This window comes from Leuciscus leuciscus (assembly GCF_965113295.1).
Source record: "Leuciscus leuciscus genome assembly, chromosome: 1".
NCBI lineage: Eukaryota > Metazoa > Chordata > Actinopteri > Cypriniformes > Leuciscidae > Leuciscus > Leuciscus leuciscus.
The window spans coordinates 21,825,886-21,848,208 of NC_138725.1; the positions used below are offsets into that span (position 1 = coordinate 21,825,886).

A 22,323-nucleotide genomic window follows, 5' to 3' on the forward strand; every position below is an offset into this window, starting at 1 on the left:
AGTAAGCCATCCGGGAACTTCTCGCCTACTCTTTTATGAATACTGATGTTTCGAACGTACTGCTTCCTTCACGTACTGTTTTCGCCTACTATATAGTAGGAAAGTAGGCATATTCGAACGCACTTAAGTCCGAATCTCGCGATAATTAATACGTCACCCAGGTAATTCTCGCCTACTCTTTTGGATTCGTACATACTTTTTCGCTCGCCTACTCTTTTTCCCATACTAAATAGTAGGGAAGTATGCGGTTTCGAACGCAGCCTCAGTCAGCAGATTTGAAAAAACATGAGTTGATTCACAGCAGAGAGAAGCCGCACACGTGTGATCAGTGCGGGACAAGTTTCTCTTTTAATACTCACCTGAAGCTACACATGAAGATCCATACAGTGGAGAAACCACATCAACACAGTCTGAGATCACAGTATGTAGTTCATCTTTATGTGCTGAGCATTAAAGTCTCTTCTGTGTAAGTTAGCCACACATCACTCTATAGCCAAATCTCTCCTCTCCACCTATAACCTGTGTGTGGTGAGCACAGGACATTTTGTTGATTGATTGATATTTATTAACTCATGTTCAATCAGCAGAAATATCGAATTAGTCAGTTCAGATCAGGGCTTTGACGCTGAACTTCGTTATTCTAATATAATTTGAATATATATATATAAAAAATAAAAAAAGATATTCAAACGAATATTAGGCAGCCTTTAATATTCAAACCTGTTATGGGCATTATTTTTTGTAAATGTGTTTGCTTGTAAACGTTGTTTTCAATTCAGATTCTGAGGCTTTATGGCCAGTTTTGGAAACTTTTCCTTCGTCAAAGCAGAGACCAGGAGACGTTGGGATATCTTTCAAGCAGAAGTTACTCTTTATTGAGAACTCGCTGTGCGTAGCTGTAGTCATCCAAGTCAAGTCTAACTCAAACAGTATACATTGTAGTTTATATACATTCCAAGGGGGAGGGATTTACATAAAGGGGGCATGTACATGAAGTAGCCCACATGAGTCAGCTTGTTTACAGAGATTTCCTGATCTCATCAGCATAACAGTGTCATTCAAATGATCCAATCAGCCTGACAGTATCACCCATACCTTCACATTATCATAGCTTAACTTGGGACAATGACACTGTTCAGGAGGTGCATAAAGACAAAAGGTTAGTGTCAGACACCTGGATTGCTTGACTTAATCTTCTTTGAATATCATCATCTATGCCTCAAATGCTAAATTCAGTCTACTTAACTTTCTCAGTTTATATACTATTGTATTGGAACCTAAATTAAACATTTAATAAATGTGTAATACAATTTCCCCCTTTGAGAGTTCTAATAACTCTCACAAAATACAAATTTAGACACTTAAAAGTTCATCCTTGTAACTTGTGATCGTTACAGGCACATAGCACATGCTCTGTGTTGATTTTCTGTAATTGCATGCTGACACAGAAACAAACATGCAATTAGGGTCCATGAAGTTCTTACGGGTAATAGTCTTGTCTGGTTGGAACTGTCATTTTCTCGTGAGAGGCGCGAGTCATTTGTTGAATGAAACGCTTGATACTGTGGATGCATAGATGGTACGCCAGTAGGAGAAAGAAAATTAGCAGAATTGCCATTTCCTTGATCCACAGCCAGGGTTTACCTAACAAGTTTCGGAACCATGAAGAATTATCTTCAGTCATCTGGTGTAATTTTGCTGAAAGATCAAGAATGTCTTTTTGGATTTTGTTCAAGTCCTCTGTTGGATCCATTAGCCCGGTGCAACACTCAGGGCCGATAATGGTGCAGGCTCCCCCTTGCGTTGCAAAAATGTAATCCAAGGTCACTCTGTTCTGTAAGATCATTATCTTGTGTGAAGCGAGAGTGTTCGTGATGTTACCCAGGGCCAAAGCCGTATCATTGGCCAATTTCTGTACAGAATTCGATAAGCTTCTGACTTAATCAAGGGCCTGCATGACAACCTACAACGGGATTAATGATCAGAGAGTTCTTGACCATGATGTTTGTGCACAAGTGAGTCCTAGAATGCAGCCATCTTCTTTGTTCGTGGTAGAAGCTGAATTTTGTTGATGTAGATGGGGTGTGCCACCCATGGGATTCCTGCTCCTACTGAAGGCGGGTGTGGCATGCGGGTGTGGCATGCAAACGTTCCAGCAAACAAGACGTTTTTCGACATATTCATCAGCTCTAAGAATATGTTGTTTCTGGAGTCTACACTTTGTGCGATGTCCATGATGGTTAATAGTACGACAATCTTGATCATGTTGATGGATGACTGAAGTTCCCGTATGTGAGTCTCTGCGTTGTGTATTTTTTCTTTTTCTTTTGTGATAGTTGGCTTGGCAGTGGGTCTAGTTGTTTTCTTGAGGTTGTGGCTTCATACGCAGGTGAGGAGGTTGGTGCATATGGGCCTCGGGACAGCCATCAAGTGGTATCTGCACAGAGTAAGAAAGAAAACAAAAGACGGATAGAGCAGTATTTGTTCAAACACTAGGGTTATATCCTTTTCTGAGTCTGCTATTGTTGTTCCTTCTTTCCCTATTTCTTAATTCCTGTGACACCTAAAGAACAGTGAGGTAAGGATGGACTAGTGGATGGGGAAGGCCTATGAGGGGGTCTTCACCGCAGGGTTGGCCCCCGTAGCCTGTTGCATTCGGTTCTTCCCTGGGCTCCTCACTGGTCCGTGTCCTATCCTATCCCTGTAGGTAGGGGAACAACTTTAGAGTGTGACACATGAGTCCAGGTTTTCCTTCCCTGACAAAATACTGCATCTGCTGTAATCAACATCACTTGATGTGGTCCGTGCCACTTCGGCTCTAATGGCTTGTTTCTGAATGACTTTATCATGACCCATTGACCTGGGATGATTGTGTGTCCACCTTCTGGTGGGAGTCTGACTCAACTCTCTCTTTGGCACTCTGTACTGCCTTTGTGAGGTTTTCACAATTAAGTCTACTAGTTCTGCAGCTTGAGCTGAAAAATGATCTGGAAGACGGCCTGAAACTACCACTTCAGTGGTGGAAGTTACTGCATAACCTTCTCGTCTCTTACCTTCTATGACTTGAGCTTGAGGGAGTTTATTTTACTTCACTCGTAGATGTGTATGTAAGCATAACACAATCGTGAGTCATTTCTCTTTCATCCTCTAACACAACTTCAGTCATTGCTGACATCATACATGAGGATGGGTTCGTGACTGGTGCATGCTGTAAAACAATGTTCGGGGCTGTGATGGTAGTTTACCAATTTCCCCAACGGGAGGAGGTGACAGAAGTGACTTTTGCTTGATTCATTAGTGCGGACACTGCATGAGGGCATTTTACGTTTACAGTCTGACCTAACACCATTACTGATGAAGCCTGTGCTGTAGCATGACATTTAAGGCTATGAGTCTACTTAACCAGTGTCTCCCAAAGGAAGGCTGAAACAGTCACTTTCCTTTTGTTCTATTAAACAAAAATAAGTCTTTCATCTTTGTTGTAAGTTACTGGGGAAATTAAAGCTCCAATATGTAACAATTTTGTAATAAAATTTCAGAAAATAACTTGTACAGTGTGATATATTTCCTCCAGTTGTGTACTTACAATATCTCAAAAGTCTCCAAAGATTTTTTATTTCAGAGAAATTCCGATTTTAAATAACTGGGCGTCCCAGAAAAGAAATGTCGCCTCTCAGTGACGCAATGTCCGCTTTTTTCCGGTGTGGACCATGTGATATTCCACCACACCGGAATATCACATGGTCAAATGCGGAAGTGGTGGTTATGGGTCCGAAATTAACACCAAGCGCCAAATGCGGGTAGATTTTCTGTTTGGCGAGTAAATCTCAAAAGGCTATCCACCACACTGGCGGGTGAATGTTCTTACCAAAAATTTAATTTTAAGCGCGCACGCGCTCTTCTGCCTCTAAGAACGAGCACACAGAGCGAGAGAGCGAGAGAGAGCTCGCACTCACTCACTATTCAGAGCGGCCAAGCTTCCCCGTACTTTTTGACAAGCGTCCTTGACAGGGCAGCCAGAGCTTCTTTGCAGCTCAAGTCGGCGGCGGTGTGTACGTACAGTTAACGCTCGATCTGTTGACGGCGCTGAGGGAAAAGCTCCCGCCACTGGAAGAAGCTGTCGCCGCCCATTTGTGTCCTGCGCACCCATCAAAGCCGTGCAGAACGTCTTCAGCACTCGCGGATCATGCATACTCCGCCGCTGGCCAGGCTGCTTCTGCTTTACACACCATGGTCGTTATTTTCTCGAGAAAAGGAGTTTTCTCATAGCGTTTGCAACGCAATACTCGTTCCCTTATCTCTCAGGGAACCGAGGTTAAAGTAACCGAGTAGCTCTGCCTTCCCTTCCACATGATCGAGTCAGGTAACAAAACTGACAAAAAATGATCTATATATATATATATATATATATATATATATATATGGTAAATGGACTGCATTTATATAGCGCTTTCACAGACCTATGGCCACCAAAGCGCTTTACATAGCCTCACATTCACCCATTCACTCACTGACGGCGGTGTCAGCCATGCAAGGCGCCATCCAGCTCGTCGGGAGCAGCTGGGGTTAGGTGTCTTGCTCATGGACACCTCGACACTTGGTCAGGTGGAACCGGGGATTGAACCACCAACCTTTTGGTTTGTAGACAATCTACATGAACCACTGAGCCACTGCCGCCCCAGATATATATATAGAGAGAGAGAGAGATTTTTTAAAATTATACGATTCAAATTTTGACAATTTGAAACAACAAAACGAAAGCGTCCATATTCGGATACACGCAGACTGTGTGACAAACGGAGGGATAAAACCCGGATAAATATCCGCCAGGCGTTTTCGAGATGGAGAGAGCTGCGCGACAATCTTGGACTTGACAGAGACTCTGCTCTCGCGAGTGTATTGATAGACAGGTAAGCAAATATATTTTTTTAATTTATTGTACAAGTAACGTAATAGTTACAGTAAAGATGATTTTAATAGATATGATTTAGGCTACACCACATGCCTGTAATAATATAGCATAACATTTCACGTTCCTTGCAGTTCATTAATTATGATGACATAAAATAATACGATCAGACATACAGGTAATACAAAAATGAATAAATTACCTCATCCGTGATCATGATTCATTAATTCCGTTTAGATACATCACTAGATGGTGAAAACGCATTAAAAACGACATCTCCCATCGTCACCTCCTTCATAACGTCATCAAGCTTCGCCTTTGTTATTGTTGGAAACTGCGCCCTCTTGTGGTGAAAAAATATTACATATTGGAGCTTTAAGCACTCACAGCCCAAATGGTTAACACCTTAACAAGCTGCCCCACGAGTATAATGACGAGGGGAGGAGCTGCTTCAGAGTAGCAAGCAGACTGAGTAGAAGCTGAGTAACATTGTTAACTTCTCTAAAGTTATTTTTGTTTTTCCTACACTCTTTTCTCCAATGTCCATGCTTACCATAGTAACAATAACTGCACTCTCTCAGGACATTTGCGTTTCTGTTGATTCTCTGTGTTGACCTTAAAGGATGCTGCTGCAATTTTTACTCTTGCCTTGACATCAGAGTCTCTTTCCCAAGTAGCTAAACTCTCCAAGTTGTTTTGTAGGGTTCTAGTGGACCATGTGAAGTCAAAGAAAGGCAATGCCTTTCTATGTTCTGACAAAAGACCATCAAACCATGTGCGAACTAGGGGGCCATTATCATCTAGCACCTTCTCTGAAGTGTCAGCTATCCTACTGTATGCTGCAGCTGACTGACAAAATCTTTCAGTGTACTCTCTAACAGTTTCATCCTTCTGTACACAACTAGTGATCTTTGACCACTCCACTTTTGGTCCAACAATGTTCTTTAACACTTTCAAAACACCTTCTCTCAAATCACCTTTACTGGCATGTTGTAGTTCAGAAGTAACAGCAGACTCAAAACTGTTGAATTCGGATTCAGTTAGAATTTGTGACATCAGCTGTGTGACTTCTGTCAACGACATGTCGTAGAGACGCATTTTGCTTATCAATGCTGTTCTAAATTCAGAAAAATGTGTGCGTGCTGAGGGTAAGCTCTGGGATAGTCTCTCTATATTTTTAGGTCCTAGCGCTTTGGCAACAGTTTGTATTTGGACAACAGAAGAGTAGGGAGGAACACTTTCAGTTCCCTCAATTCCCTGAGATCTTCTCCTAGCGCCACATACCTTTACTGAATCTACAGGCTAATCAGTTAATGATTGGATGGCTACATCTGTTTCAAAGAAAGCTTGTAAATCAGGATAGCTTTCATCTGACTGTTGGTCTTCAGAGTCACATTTGGTTGAGGCCTTGTTATGGCCCACCTTGTCTGTGAGACAGGACATTCGAGTGTGCAATTGTTTGTTCTGTTAATTTAACTTAGCAATACACAGAGTTTGTTCTTGTGCAATGGATAAGCTAAATTCTCTGTGGGAGCAGATAATGCCTTTTATGTTTTTCTTCCTGATACATGCACCTAACACCACCTTGCAAATGGAATCGTCGATGCTGCCACGCCCCCATGTCACGTTTGGTCGGCTTGTCAAGCGGAAAAAAACACGCGTGTTGAAGTGTTGCGAGTCAACCTCCTCTAAAGGGGGCCGCACACCGGATGAGAAGCGCATCACTGCACCGCGTCTATGACAACTCGAGGTATCGCACACCGGAGGCGCACTTTCTCAGTTTATGGCCTGCAATATTGTTATGTTTAAGGACATTATGGAATTAAGATCATGTCTGTACTATGTTATTATTGAAGGCTACTCTACAATTAAATGCGTTGCTTAGTCTGTAGTCTGAATTCACTTTATCTTAGAGCGTCCGTTAACTGAATGAATTGAGAATATCACCTGAAAATCCGATAACATCAGCAATTTTCATTCAACCAGCTGATTTCTGTAAATTGTGTAAATTTCTGTAAAAAACTAAATGTAGCCTATATTGCAGCACAGGGTGAAGTCATAACGACGATTTGAGACAAATAAATGTAAATTTAATTTAAAACTATGTAATGACGCTCTGTGGCACGGCAGGATTTTGAACAAGGTCCTGAGTCGTGCCTGGTGTGTGTACACTCATAGAGAATAATGTGTTCGAATTTTAAAGACATGGCGCTGCGCGACACATCATTTATCTGTTAAACCAACAACTGTTTGTTTGTTTGACAGTGTAGTGTGGTACATTGCGAACAAAGGTCAGATATTATGCAAGTATGGTCTACAAATGGCATAGCAACCTCTTGTTAAAAAAATAAATGTAAAAATCGAGGAACCGTGACCTTAGAATCGAAAATTTAATCGAATCGAGGATTTGGAGAATCGTGACACCCCTAATTTGTACCCTCCAATTCCTCTATCGCTCCTAAACTAAATTTTTGTGGTTTGTTCTCTTGTGTAAAGCCCTGGGTGAGAAATTTGGGCGTGGTGTTTGATGAATCTAAATTTGATAGGCAGATACATTTATTAGTTATTATTTGCTATCAAAAGTAAAGACATTTCTTTCTTTAAAAAATTTCGAAAAGTAATCCATGCATTTATTTCTTTCAAGGCTGGATTACTGCAATTCGATTGGCCAGGGAACGAATTATAGATTCACAAGACCAAAGATTGCCCATTAGGTCTACACAAGACAATGTGTATATATGTTTAACCACTACAGAGATGTCAGAGTCAGCGGCAAACGTCAGAATGACTAGCCGAGGAAAGGCTGTTCTATATAAATGCAGTCCATAAAATGTTCATAAATCTTTATAGATAAACCACAAATTTGAGCTTTAAACATCTACATTCTCACCATTAAAAACTCTTAAAATTACATTTCGTGTCACAATAACAGTAGTATTATATTTCAACTAACAGTAGTATTATATTTCAACTGTATATTTAAAAATGGTGCTAATGTTGTCATTCCCCTTGTAGCACGAGCAAGTGATGATTCTCTGTCAACCAGTCAACGTTCTGCAGTGAGTCTAGCTCCACCCTTTAGTACCATTCACTACTTTTGACAGTGGAAACGCAAATAATTGCGTAGCCTACCGTACCGTACCGCTCAGTGGAAACGAGGCATAAATGGAAGTCAATGGTAGAAAAAGTCAAGTGTGACCAGCCTTTAATGAATTAAGAAGTTTAGTAAAATAAATTAAATGGCAATCTAAAATTTGGTGCCATAATTATGGCAGTATTCTCTATTCTTTAATGTTAATATTACATTAGGTAATTGTGTCGTTGTTCAAATAAAATTGTAGTTCTAGTGTGCCTATAATGTTCAATAACTGAAAGATTTACCGAAAATTTACTTTTTTCCCCCTTTCATTTCAGACCTGATGGAAGTGAAGGAGGAGAGTGAAGAACTGAGTGAAGTGGAGGAGGAAAATGCTAAACTTGATGCTAAAATCAAGACTAAAAAGACATTTTTAAAGAAAAGAGATAAGAAATCTACAACCTGCACTCAGTGTGGAAAGAGCTTTGTATATAAACAAAGTCTTGTGATTCACATGAGAATCCACACCGGAGAGAAGCCGTTCTCATGCGATCAGTGTGGGAAGAGTTTCCCATACAAACAAAGTCTTGAGCTTCACATGAGTGTTCATCCTGGAGAGAAGCCACATGCATGCCATCAATGCGAGAAGAGTTTCTTGCGATCATCTCTACTTAAGAAACACATGAGAGTTCATACTGGAGAGAAGCCGTTCACATGTGATCAGTGTGGGAAGAGGTTTCCATACAGAGAAAGTCTTAATGTTCACATGAGGAGACACACTGGAGAGAAGCCGTTCACTTGTAATTGCTGTGAAAAGAGATTCTCAAGCAAACGACAACTAAAGGTTCACCTGAGAGTTCGTACTGGAGAGAAACTGTTCTCATGCACTCAGTGTGGGAAGAGTTTCTCACACAGAGAAAATCTTAAAGTTCACATGAGGATCCACACTGGAGAAAGACCGTTCACATGTGATCAATGCGGGAAGAGTTTCAGACAATTGGCACAACTTAAAGGGCACAGGAATATCCACACCGGAGAGAAGCTGTTCACATGTGATCAGTGCGGGAAAACGTTTATTTGGGCATTAGCCCTGAAGAGACACCTGATAGTTCATACGAAGGAGAAGCCACATTCATGTTCTGTATGTGGGAAGAGTTTTTCACAGCTGCCATATTTACATAGACATGAGAAAAATTCATTCTGGTGTAAGAGATCATGTGTGCTTTGGGTGTGGGAAGTCTTTTATTTCATTGGCCTTTTTAAAACTGCACCAGAGAGTTCACACTGGAGAAAAACCTTACAAGTGTTCACTCTGTGATAAGAGATTCAGTCAGTCATCAACACTGAAAAAACATGTGATGATCCACAGCGGAGAGAAGCCGCACACGTGTGATCAGTGTGGAAAGAGTTTCTCTGGTAAAGTTCAACTAAAGCTACACATGAGGATCCACACTGGAGAAAAACCTTACATGTGTTCACACTGTGACAAGAGATTCAGTCACTCATCATCTATGAAAAGACACAAGAGGATCCACACTGGAGAAAAACCTTACAAGTGTTCACACTGTGACAAGAGATTCAGTCACTCATCATCTCTGAAAACACACGGGAGAATCCACACTGGAGAGAAGCCGCACACGTGTGATCAATGCGGGATCAGTTTTGCTATTAAACGCAACCTGGATCAACACATTAAGATCCACACTGGAGAGAAACCTTACAATTGTTCACACTGTGACAAGAGATTCAGTCGATCATCATCTCTGAAAACACACAAGAGGATCCACAGCAGAGAGAAGCCACACACGCGTGATCAGTGCGAGTTTTTCTTTTAAAAGTCACCTGAAGCGACACATGAAGACCCATGCAGTGGAGAAACCACTTAAACACAGTCTGAGATCACGGTAATAGTAATAATAATATTACATTTTATTTGGCGGACGCCTTTCTAGATACACAAGGACATCTTACATATTTCGGAGGACATAAAAGAAGGAAATACTTTAAAATACATTTAACTTCATAGAAATACATTTTACAAATGAGACAAATCTGAAAAATGTGCTAAGATGTCAGAGAGCAGTAAAAAAAGTGTGTCTGGAGGGTTACTTTGGCGATGTAGTACTAAGAGGTTTTAAAGATTAAAAGCTTTCTTAAAAAGATAGGTCTTTAACATTTTTTTTAATTAATTGACTGTGTCTGCCTGTCGAATGCGGGAGGGGAGGGCATTCCAAAGTCTTGGTGCAGTGCAACTGAAGGCCCTGGCCCCCATGGTGGAGTGGCGGAATGTGGGGGTGACAAGGTGGCCAGTCGAGCAAGAGCGGAGGGAGCGTGCAGGGACATAACCTGATAAGAGGTCAGAAATGTAACTGGGTGCGAGATTATGGAGTGCTTTGTAGGTGATGACTAGGGTCTTAAATTCAATACGGTAGTGCATAGGGTAGAATGATAAGGATAGGTGTGATGTGTTCAGAAGTTCTGGTACCTGTGAGGATTCGAGCAGCAGAGTTCTGAACAAATTGGAGTCTAACAAGCTTAGAAGAGAGACCGGTGAGAAGGGAGTTGCAGTAATCCAGACGTGACGTGACACGGGCATGAACTAGTGTTTCAGTGCTGGATTGTGACAATGAGGGTCTAAGCCTGGAAATATTGCGGAAGTGAAAGAACGAGGTCCGGGTAATTGCTTTAATCTGGGATTCGAATGAGAGGGAACTGTCCAGAATGACACCAAGGCTTTTGACTTGTTGACAAGGGGACCGAGAGCAATGAACATAGGCTCGCCAACACGGAGAGAATGTGGTTTTCACAGGGATCCATTTTACTAAGAGATTCCACTTTTCCTCCTTTCTTCCCCTTAGCTCCTCCCTTTTCTCCCTCAGCGGTCCATTGTATTCACTGGAAACACCTGTCCGCCTCCATGAGCCACCTCTACACTATTTGCATGCGTATAGTTTTCCCAGTTTTTGTACATGCAACTCTTTCAACTCAGTTGCCTTACTGAAATTAAACTAATTAATTTCCAACAGTTAATGACAAACATTTAAATTGTTAAAGGAAATAAAAGTGAACTCCCATATAAGGTAAGCGTAAAAGAAGTTTGTTATTTAAAAAAAATTATTAATCTGCAAATTACCAACAGTATTATACAATGATATGCAAGTTATTGTCATATATGACAAAGAAAAGCATCAGAAAAAAGTTAGCTTTTTATATAAACTATTTAAAAACTGTAGCAAACAAGGACAAACTCTGAAAGAAGAATGCCCACATCAGGAACCAGGATAGGTCAGGGTAGAAAGAAAACCCTAACCCTAACCTCCAATACAGTGTGACATCTTCATAGGCCCCTCCCTTTCTCCCTCAGCGGTCCATTTTATTCACTGGAAACTCCTTCTGTCCGCCTCCATGAGCCACCTCTTCACTATTGGCATGGGGTTGAAGTGCTCCAAGCTAATGAAGAGCAAGCTCTTCAGCATTTCAACACTCAAGCTGTATAAATAAGTACATTAATAAATACATCAAAAACATTTATCAAAATATAATTGGACATCAAAAAAAACAAATCATTTATTAGAATATAATTGGACATAACAAAAATAAAACAAAACAAAAATTAAACAAAATCTAATAACTTTTTTGGTGCCTTCCTCTTTCGCTGGGCAAGGCAAAGTTTCAGTGACCTCCTTTCTGCATTTTTTTTTCTTTCTTTTGCCCTGGGAGCTAGTGGTTGGGCAGGGGCATCTCCATCAGGGGCATCTTCCTAATGTCATCGCTTCATGGCACTGAAGTCCCTCTCGACTGTTGCCGTGGACAGAGGCAAGACCAAGATGAGCTCCACAATGAGGAGGAGTTTGGGGAAGCTACTCCTTTGCTCATTATCCAGGAAAAAGTCTTGCCAAGCATTCCTCTGTAGGCTCTGTGATAAGGACTTGATCAGCACCTTAGCAGCAGGCCACTCCACACGCTGTGCTTTGTCCCGGTCACATCCTATCCGGTCAAGGACATTAGCAAAGTGATCACAGACCGTGGCAAGGTGGTCCCTGCCATAGCATGCTAATTCTTGATGGTCAGCAACCCACTCGCGAGGATCCACCAGTTTTGCTGCAGCACCTGATGAGTCTCAACCCCCTTGAATCTGGACTGTAGCCTGGCAATCACACTGCGCAGGAGCGTCCGCTTCACACTGGAGAAAAAAAATACTAAGAAATAATTATAATGTCTCAGAATTTAACACCTTAAAAATAAATTGTCATCCTTCTTGTTTAAATATATACTTGGAAAACTCTTCTCTGCTGTCCCTGAACCTCAACAGCTCAACATTTTGATAGGTTCCATTCTTGGTTTCAGCTAGGAAGCCCTCCACTCACTTTCCTGCCTCTATCTCCATGGCTGTCAGCCTCAACACTGCTGTTTCAAAGGCATAGGGTGCCTCTGGCAGGGTAAGCCCATCCTCTTGCAGCTTCAGACTCCAACTACAAGAATGAAAACATGACTCAACTCAGGTACACTACACTGCAACTTAAATTGAAAATAAACTGATCATACAAATTATATTTAATAGAAACTTGCCAACTCAAGACTTCTATGACGTCTTGGACCAGCATGATGAAGAGAAAGTGTTGAAAATCTTTCAACACCTGAAAGCACTGCTTGGCTCGTCCAATCATTTCAGCACTTGCTGATCTGTTTGATGTAAACAACCAAATAAGAATTAATGTTGACCGAGGTTAAGTATGATTACCTAGGAAACAGGAATGTATTACTAGCCTTGCTTCCACTGTGTTTTCCATCTGGGCAAGCAATACTGGGTAGTTTTTCAACAAGACCCTGAGTGCCCTCTCCGTGTGTGGGAGCCACCTTGTCCCTCCCAAGTTGGTCATCTTCCAGACCTTTTGGTTGAACACATCTGCCAGATCTTTCAACTCTCTCCACGCTTTTGGAGAGTGCTGATACTGTTTATACAGCCCCTTCAGTATGTCCATCACCTGAATTAGAATTATAGGAGTATGATAATTATACAAATTAGCTTAAGTAGCACATAACATGTTGGGTTTATGTAGGACATGATTTTCTCAGTTTACTATACAGAAGTTGCTGAAGGCTGGCTTTTTACTTCCTTGTTACTCGCCTTTCTCATTCTTTCTTGGTCTTTCATAGCATCCATGGCAGCCAACTCCAGGCCATGGCTTAGGCACTGGATATTTATCAGGTGGGGAACTTCAGCACGAAGAAGTGTGGCAACACCCCCAATCCTCCCAACCATCACAGCAGCTCCATCAGTACCCAAGCCCACTACCTTATCCTTCCACTGGGATATGTCTGCCTTATCCAATGCTGTAGACAGAGAAATACTTGTTATTGATGTAACGTTACTCAACAAGTGAAAACACAGCAAGCAACACAAACAGATTCAATAGCCAGGCTTACCATCGCTCATTGCAGCAAAATGACCAGGCGCTGTGGCGTGTTGGTGCTCCTCTACACCAATAAAGATGTTCTTTGGATGTCCACAGCTCAATATACGGACAAAAAACCCTTCCAGGTCTCTGCCACTCACGTCAGTAGATGAGTCTGACAGAACGCTTAAACAATTTGCTGCTTTAATTTCTGCAACACAGCCCTCCCACAGCTCTCTATAAATAACATTGACAAACCTAAAAATAAACAAAAGAAAAGTTAGGACATCTACAATATTAGGGTTATTTTAAGTTATTCATCTATTATCTCTATTCATCTATTATTATTTTTTTGTCCAACCTTTGTATTCGGGGTCCAGGGCACTTGGAAAGTAAAAACAAATCACTATTTCTATACCACTAACAAAGCTAAAAATAGTACAACACTTCAACGGTAGCATAATGAGGGTCCCTACATGTTAACCGAAGCATTGAGAACTTTGTAAGGGTACAGACAAAAGTTAGAAAATATTGTTTAGAAAGATTAGCTATACTGTTCACGTATACGGGCGGTCGCCATCTTGGGCCGCTACTTCATATGCTAGCTAATCAGCGGTTCGCGCTAGCTTGTTTCAAGCTACAAACACATTCGATTAACTAGCATGAAAACATATACATGTTATACATAGCTAGCTAATGTGGCTTGGTTGCTAGCTGTGACACCCAAACTCACTCATGACACAAGTCAAGCAGTCGCACTTTGGATCTATCATTTATGAGCAAAGTTACGGTGATATATTAGCTAGCTAGCTGAGTAACTTACCTTCGACATGCTACATCGGTGAGGTACTGAGAGCCAACGTCTTCGCCACTGATCGAGGGTTTTTGATTAGGGAGGACCTTTCAGCATACGGTGCAACCCTTCAAATCCCACACTTCACAAAAGGCAAGAAACAGCTCTCTGGTCATGAAGTTGACACTTCAAGAAGGCTGTCAAATGTGAGAATACACTTGGAAAGAGTCATTGGTCGATGGAAGAAATTCAAAATTTTAACATCTGTAATTCCACTTACTCAGGTAAACATTCTGTATGATATGGTAATAGTGTGCGGGGCATTAACAAATCTTTGCAAAAGTGTAGTGCCTAAAAGACACACTAACAAGCAAGCCAATCATTCATAATGTGAAAAAGCAGTAACCGAGATGGGTGCTACACATGGTACATTTTCATTGTGGGTTAACTTTTGGGATGGTTTTCTCTATGCATGATTTATTTTAATTGCTTTTGATTAACTTTGAATATTTAAATGAAATGAGTCCTGCATTGACATTTTACCGGACATTTTAAGTTCTAACATTGTTCTAACATTTCATGTTTCATGAATATACTAAAAATATATTTTTTTTAATATTTTTTTATACTCACACTTGTTTCTGTTCTCATTGTCACATTGCTGTAGTTGAACCCACTAGTCAATCTTTGAATATTGTTTTACTATAGTCAATACAAGTCAGCTGTGTATGTAATGGTGTGACACCATTACACAAGACTGTATTTCGAGTATTGAATGTTTTTCTTTAACAATGAATTTAATTAAAATATTTAAGTTGTACACAAATCAATGTTTCAGTTTTTAGTAACCATTTTGCCAAACAAGCAACATTTAGGGAGGGAATGTGATAAGTATATTTGACATTCTCTTACTATTAAGTATTTTGTTTTTAAAAATGTAATCTCTCAACCGAAATTCATAGATGTTAGGAACAACATCTACTGGTTGTACAACCATACACTGTAGAGAAAATATACACAGAAAAGATGACCACTAATCTAAAGTTGCAGATTTGTAAAGGAACAACGTGTGTGTATATACATATATATATATATATATATATATATATAAACTTTTTTTTTTTTACTTTTTATATTATGTCCATGTGGAGCTATATTATCCTTTAGGTGTTATATAGTTTGCAAAGCCACTTAGAAGACCTTCTTTTGATCTGAACACACTTGTAATTGAAATGACTTTTGCACTTAGAACAGTGAATCATCTTGCCACAGTCTGGACTGTCGCAGTGTGGACAGTTCCGTGTGTGTTCATCTACGATGCTGGGATCCATGCTCCCGGGCAACCGCTCTGGCAGAAGATGGTCGAGGAAGAGTTGTTCAGTCTTAGGCATGGCTTTCAGCAGCAAGTCTGCATCTCTCACCATACGATTGATGACCATGACCTGTTTGGTCCAAACTACAGTCACTGTAGTGGACATCACACACAAAAATCTGCTGCTGGACCTGATAGTAGTACGGGTGGTTCCTCTTCAGCTGGCCAGATGTGTCAAGGCAGAACTAGGGGTCTTCATTGCAGCTGGTCAGGCCCTCTCTGTATTTATACGGACATTTAATCTCCAGTGTTCTCCTCCCACAACATGAGCAGCTTACAATCCCATCAGGTGATGCACCAAGATGTAAGTGAGAGTCTAGCAAAGGAATTGGTGTGACCTTTACTCATTTCTTCTATGTAGCATTTTCTTGCTGTATCCTCCATTTGTCTCCCCCAGCGTATGGCTGGTACTTGTAGATCCTCTGTCTTGTAATGCATGATGTTTTTAATATCATTGTCTGTAGGCTCTCCAGCTGTACACAAATGGTGCAAGTTTGTGCTTGTTATTCTGCCTTCTCAATGTGTGTGCCAGGCCCTGCATTTTGATTGCTCCCTGGTAGTAAACTCGAGAGCTTCACACTGATCTGAAGTAAGCTTCTTTCTAACTCTCTGAAACATCTCAAGACTCTTCTGCTTTATAACATGTGGTGGTAGGCCCCTCAACTGTTTATCATAAACAGCTTTAACTGGTTCTGGTAGGTTTGTTTCAGTGTCCAATTCAGATGCAGAATCGGTGTCACTGAGGTCCACGCTGGTGAAAATAGCTGCATTAGGTGCAAGGTCTCTTAGATCCCTTAGATCATCAGCAGTGAGCTCTATAATGTAACAAAAGATGGTCATTAGTCTCAGTTATTAAAGCAGTTATATGTCTTGCTTATAAAGTTTCATTTTGAAACCGCACATTTAAGTACTTTAATCAAAAATCACTATACATTTTCATTAATGATAAATATGACTGAAAATGAACTTGATAACAATGAAATCGATTGATGTTCATGCCTTTCACATTAAGCTTGCCACTTTTCTCAAGAATGTCTTTAAGCTGGCTGTCTTTTCTCTTTGGCTTGCTGAAATTGATCTGACTCAGGGCTGCTGTCTTGACCTCTCTCCTGGACATGTCTTTCCACATGTAGGCCCCTGATGTGCTTGCTGTGTCTGTCCTTCCCATCCTGACATACAGCTCAACCTTAAAAAGCTGTGCGGCTTCATGGCTGCAGTGTGGCTTCATGGCTGCAGCACGACCCTAGCCTGTCATGATTAGCCTACATTAAAGCATGAATTTGATGTAATCAATAGATCTAGATAATACCTTAAAACTTAAATTAATAATGCTTATTTGTTCATATTCACATATGCAATTCATAGAGGGAAAATCTGAATTAGCTTACAGCATGAAATAATATTTAACCCTATAGCCTAACTATTATTACATTTAGCTACATCCACCTAGGTAGTAGCAGCAGTAGTTTCTAGTGATTTACATTGTTCCAACATACATTAAACAATGAAAAGGAGTTAATACGTACCCAGCCATAAAATTACAGTTCGCCGTCAGTATGTAGTTGTTATATTTGTTGTTAATAGCCCACGTTTTGTAAAGCTGAGTTTTGTGTCCTTGCCGCTGGCTAGGCAAAACCTTGGTCCGTAATACACAAAAGTCATGAGACAATTTTTGATATTAGATATCCTGGACATGACCGCAAAATACAAAATTGTATGTGTCAAGAGACTTGTATGCCTTTAGTTTTTCTTTAGTGTAGACGCTGGGTTTTTCTACCAGGTATAAAAAGATGTCCAGTCACTGCAGCTTTGGCCATTTAGCTGGATCTCTCACCCATTGCCTCAACAGTGAGTACGGGTCAGGAAACCTCACCCCGTTGCTAAGCGTTAGCTTGTTAATGTAAGAAAAGGGATCTTCTACTGGTAAACCATTAAAATAATTTGAAAAACCGTCCGGATGATCCATATTCTTATGGTTGGATTTGATTTTACCGATGAAACCTGATGCCTCTACTATAGAACTGTCACTTCCTGCCACCAGTTCGGCCCCGCCCACAAAATACGTCATCGTTGTTTACAAACACAAAATTGGTCTATAGGAGCCGCCGGCAGCATAGAAGCACACCTGGGGAGACACACGGTGTACGTGGATCCGCCTCTTAGTTAGCCCGGTAATAAGCAGGCTCTCCGAGGAAAGGATACCACTGCAAAGACAAACGGCACCAGAGACAGTTTTCACAGACCAAGGACATGGAATGAAGATGTTTCAATTGGAGCCAACAGGCAATCAGTAATATTTAAGCGTCATTATCAAGATGCCAGTAAGTGTAATTGTTTTGCACTACTTTTTGACTAGCACAAATGAGTATCAACAATTAAGAAATAACAAGAGTATATCCAACAGTGTTTAGATATTCACGGTGGGAGAAGCGGCAACCAAACCGTGCCAGCGTGCTCTCCGACCGGAGATGTGCAATCATGTGATCATGTCAAGTAAATAGTTCATCTTTATGTGCTGAGCAACAAAGTAGTTTCCGTACAGCCACGGTGAGCGTCAGGACATTTTGTTGTTTTGATTGGTATTTGCTTGGAAAGATTTTCATTATTATAATAAAGTATCTCATTATGAGGCGCAAACAGGGTCTAAAACTAACTTTTTGTCACACCTGCCAATGGCTGGTGACTTAAAAAAATATAGCGGCCAAATAATTTTTTATCAGCCATGACACAATAACTGGCAGTTATGACACCATTTTTTTTTTATTCATAATCCTCTATACCAATGTGATACCTCAGCTAAAACTACTAGCTTAACTTATGTAAATGTAATAGCCTACATTTTAAAAGACAAGTAAACAGTCAGTAATAAAATAAGAACCAAATCAAATTACAAGCAAAAGCACCAATAAATGCAATGCAACAAAGATACAAATTAAATAAATAGTGCTCTTTGGGCAGGTCTTATAGTTTTCAGGTACCGAAATGTAATTAAGTAGGCTAATCTAATAAATAACACTGCATAAACTTCATATCATTTTTAAAGTTTAAGAGCAGTGAGTGTTTTTTTTTTTCTTTGCCCTTTGTTTATTGATTTAATATTTTAAAAAAGCAGACAGTAGCAGGATTATAATGATTAAGACCGAAGGCATACTGTACATGATCATGCCTTTTGTGTTTGCGTTTACTTATGCATACTAGGACTTATGTTCACTGTGTTTACTAGGACACTCGCCCAGACGGTTTTGTCATAATTTTGAGTGAATTTGTCCATTTAAGCACAGGAAGGCATTAAAGAGAGCTCAGCTCAACTTTGTGCATTGTCTGAGAGACGGCTTTCAGGTCGCGCAGTTCAGATGTTAAACTTCCCACACAGCGTCTGAGTAACAAATTCCTTTTTGCGTGTTCCAGCGCTTGAATGTTTACATTGGAAAGGCTGAAACTTTCGTGATGATGCAGCACTGACACATCAACTGTGCAGAGCATTGTTCACGTTCTCGTTCGTGTTGTCACAACATTGCACTTCAAAAAATTGTTACTGGCCAACTGGCGACTGACACTGTTTCGTATTCTCGCCAACTCCGATTTTTACTCGCATGTGGCACTTGGCGAGTGTTAATTTTAGGCCCTGGGTTCAAGTCATTATAATGAGAAACACTGTTAATTATTTGACTGTAAATTTACAATAAATTGCAGGTTACCAGTTGCATGACTTTCAAGTCAAGTCATCTTCATTTATATAGCGCTTTTAACAATGTAGATTGTTTCAAAGCGGCTTTACAGTGATAAACGGATAACTTTAGGTGACAGAAATTGTTTTGGCTTTATAGCGGCTCTTGAATAAAGACATTTTCCAGCCAAAGTTAGCTTTGACGGATTCACCTCCGTCGCAACAATCATTTGTTATTAGATTAGAGGCCACTAAGATGACACCGTTCTCTTTACACAGACTTTAAACGCGAACCATGTGTGCATCAAGAATTAATTCTAGTTATGCGCATTAGAATATATGTACGCAGGTTTGTAATTCCCTACAAACCAAGCCTTAACAAACTACTGGTCTGGCCTTAAAATTTTGATACAGAATTGTATCACTTCAGGGTAGATACGCAAAACCGAAATTATCCCGACAACACTTTATCTGTAGAGTGGTAAAGGGATCCTCCATAGGGAGAGACTAGTTGGCACTTCAGCACTGCGTTGACATCGGGTCCAGGCGAAGGTCCTTCGTCAGATCTGGATACGGCCTGGATCCGGCGGACTGCAGTAAACCTCGGATAAACAAAGAGACTAATATTACCGTAGACGCTTATGATGTAACAAGTACATCAGGGAGTGTTCCCGGTTCCGGCTGACCTAAACTATGCAGCCTAAATTGAATTATAGAAGTCTATAATGTATTATGTGAATGCTAGGCCAAAGAGATGTGTTTTTAGTCTAGATTTGAACTGACAGAGTGTGTCTGCTTCCCGGACAATGGTAGGAAGATTGTTTCAAAGTTTTGGTGCTAAATAGGAGAAGGATCTACCGCCAGCAGTCGATTTTGATATTCTAGGTATTATCAACTGGCCGGAATTTTGAGATCGCAATAGATGTGAAGGACTATAATGCGTTAAGAGTTCGCTCAAGTACTGCGGAGCTAAACCATTTAGAGCTTTGTAAGTGATCAGCAATATTTTAAAATTCATACGATGTTTAATAGCAGCCAATGCAGTGTTGACAGAACCGGACTAATATGGTCATACTTCCTAGTTCTGGTAAGAACTCGAGCTGCTGCGTTTTGGACCAGCTGTAGTTTGTTTATTATGCATGCAGGGCAACCACCCATAATAGCATTACAATAATCTAGCCTTGATGTCATGAACGCATGAACTAATTTCATCTTGTTTTACATTTTTTATTGAGAGCATATGACGCAATTTAGATATATTTTTAAGATGAAAAATTGCGGTTTTACAGATGCTAGACACGTGACTTTCAAACGAAAGGTTGGTATCAAAGAGCACACCCAGGTTCCTAACCGACGACGAAGACTGTTGTTTTCAACAACAGCTTGACAGGATAATTAAAATCTCCTGAAAGACATAAATAAAAAAAAAACATACATTACAAAACAAACATGCATTCATTTAAAACATTTACAAGCTGTGATAAAAAAATACTCCCTAGTAGTTTATTAAATGCAGAGATTTAAATAAATGATTGTAATTTCAATGACTTTTGTAGCACATTCTTATATTGAATGGTTATATCCTTATCAGTAAATGTTATAAAGTCATGTGTATTTCTAGCGAATATTTCAGCATATTCCATTCTCTTTACTCTTCAGTATAACACAGAAATCTTTTAAAACTAATGTTTCTCCTGGCTTCCAAGTCAGTGCCCATGATTTACTCAGCCTCAAGTCATCCTAGGTGTATATGACATTCTTCTTTAAGACGAATACTATCTGAGTTATATTAAAAAATGTCCTGGCTCTTCCAAGCTTTATAATGGATTATAATGAATTTGCGTTTTTGTTTTTTTTTGCATGGATCTGAACTGACAAATTACACACTCCTGTTGGTTGAACACTCCACTGCATGGATCTTAATGTGTCGCTTCAGGTGAGTTTTAAAAGAGAAATTGGCCCAATGATGGAAATCCAACGGTGTGGGCGAAGGGATAATGCGCATGTGTCTTTTCAGCGCTCCAGTAAAGTTCACTTAATTTATTAGAATTTTGTTTCAATATTACTTTAGCTCTATGCTTAATCTGACTCCAATATCAATTGATAATCAAATTTAGATCGTGTTTCTTATTAGAAAATAATCATAAAAAAAATCTTGAAGAGACATCACCCAAAGAGGAGAACAGGATTCTCCAAAGTTCTCAATCTTTCTCATTATACCAATGACTGCAATGAAATTAAGACCATTTTACCAATCGCACTGAGACATTTAAAATGATACCAAACATGAAAAGGAAAAACAATAGATTCACAAGATACATCATATGTGATATGTGAGACATTCTCAGTGAACTTTTGGTGACTTGACTCAGGGGGAAAGGCAGGGAGGAGGGAGAGGGAGGTGCAGAGATAAGGAAGGAGAAAAGTTTGGACAAGACAATGCTCTTTGCGATCTTCTGTCCAGGGTGCGTTTTATTGCTTTATTGTAGTTGTAGGGTGAGTTTTATCTCAGCTTTTATGAAAATCAGTTCTTACAGAAACTGATCACACGTGTGCAGCTTCTCTCCAGTGTGGATCCTCTCATGTGTTTTCAGATGTGATGACTGACTGAATCTCTTGTCACAGTGTGAACACTTGAAAGGTTTTTCTCCAGTGTGAATTCTCTGGTGCCGTTTTAACTTGTTTGCTGTACGAAAAGTCTTCTCACACTCAAAGAGCACATGTACTCTCTCACACCCGTGTGTATTTGCTCATGTCTTGCTCATGGGGGTGGTGGTGGCGCAATGGATAAGACACATGCCTTTGGTGTGAGAGACCCGGGTTCGAATCCACTGTGAGACACCAGTGTGTCCCTGAGCAAGACACTTAACCCCTAGTTGCTCCAGAGGCGTGCGACCTCTGATATAATTAGCAATTGTAAGTCGCTTTGGATAAAAGCGTCAGCTAAATGAATAAATGTAAATGTAAATGTCTATGTAAATGTTGCAGCCGTGAAAAACTCTTTCCACACACAGAACATGAATGTGGCTTCTCCTTCGTATGAACTCTCAGGTGTCTCTTCAGGGTTGATGCATGACGAAAAGTTTTGCTGCATTGATCACATGTGAACG

At 40.3% G+C, this 22,323-nt stretch overlaps 2 protein-coding genes across 7 annotated transcripts in view; one reads left to right on the plus strand and one right to left on the minus strand.

Moving 5' to 3' along the window:
• LOC309500680 (uncharacterized protein) overlaps positions 1 to 15,000 on the plus strand; it is a 41,413-nt gene extending 26,413 nt beyond the window's left edge. Inside the window, exons 3-4 of one of the 6 annotated variants that reach the window (XR_014206660.1) lie at positions 8,324 to 9,889; positions 13,143 to 15,000. Coding sequence is in view for 5 of the 6 variants with exons in the window: in XM_082172367.1 (XP_082028493.1) it covers positions 6,647 to 6,659; positions 8,324 to 9,303 (993 nt within the window). In the remaining variant the exon portion in view is untranslated. Of the gene's footprint in view, positions 1 to 268; positions 422 to 4,420; positions 7,969 to 8,323 lie in introns of those variants that run through there. The other 5 variants (XM_082172370.1, XM_082172369.1, XM_082172367.1 and 2 more) reach the window with 5 other exon arrangements.
• Positions 15,001 to 16,559: 1,559 nt separating this feature from the next.
• Positions 16,560 to 22,323, minus strand: part of LOC309493888 (uncharacterized protein) — a gene marked incomplete at its 5' end in the record, with an annotated part of 160,197 nt that continues 154,433 nt past the window's right edge. Inside the window, one exon of the mRNA XM_082163171.1 lies at positions 16,560 to 19,804. The remainder of the gene's footprint in view (positions 19,805 to 22,323) is intronic.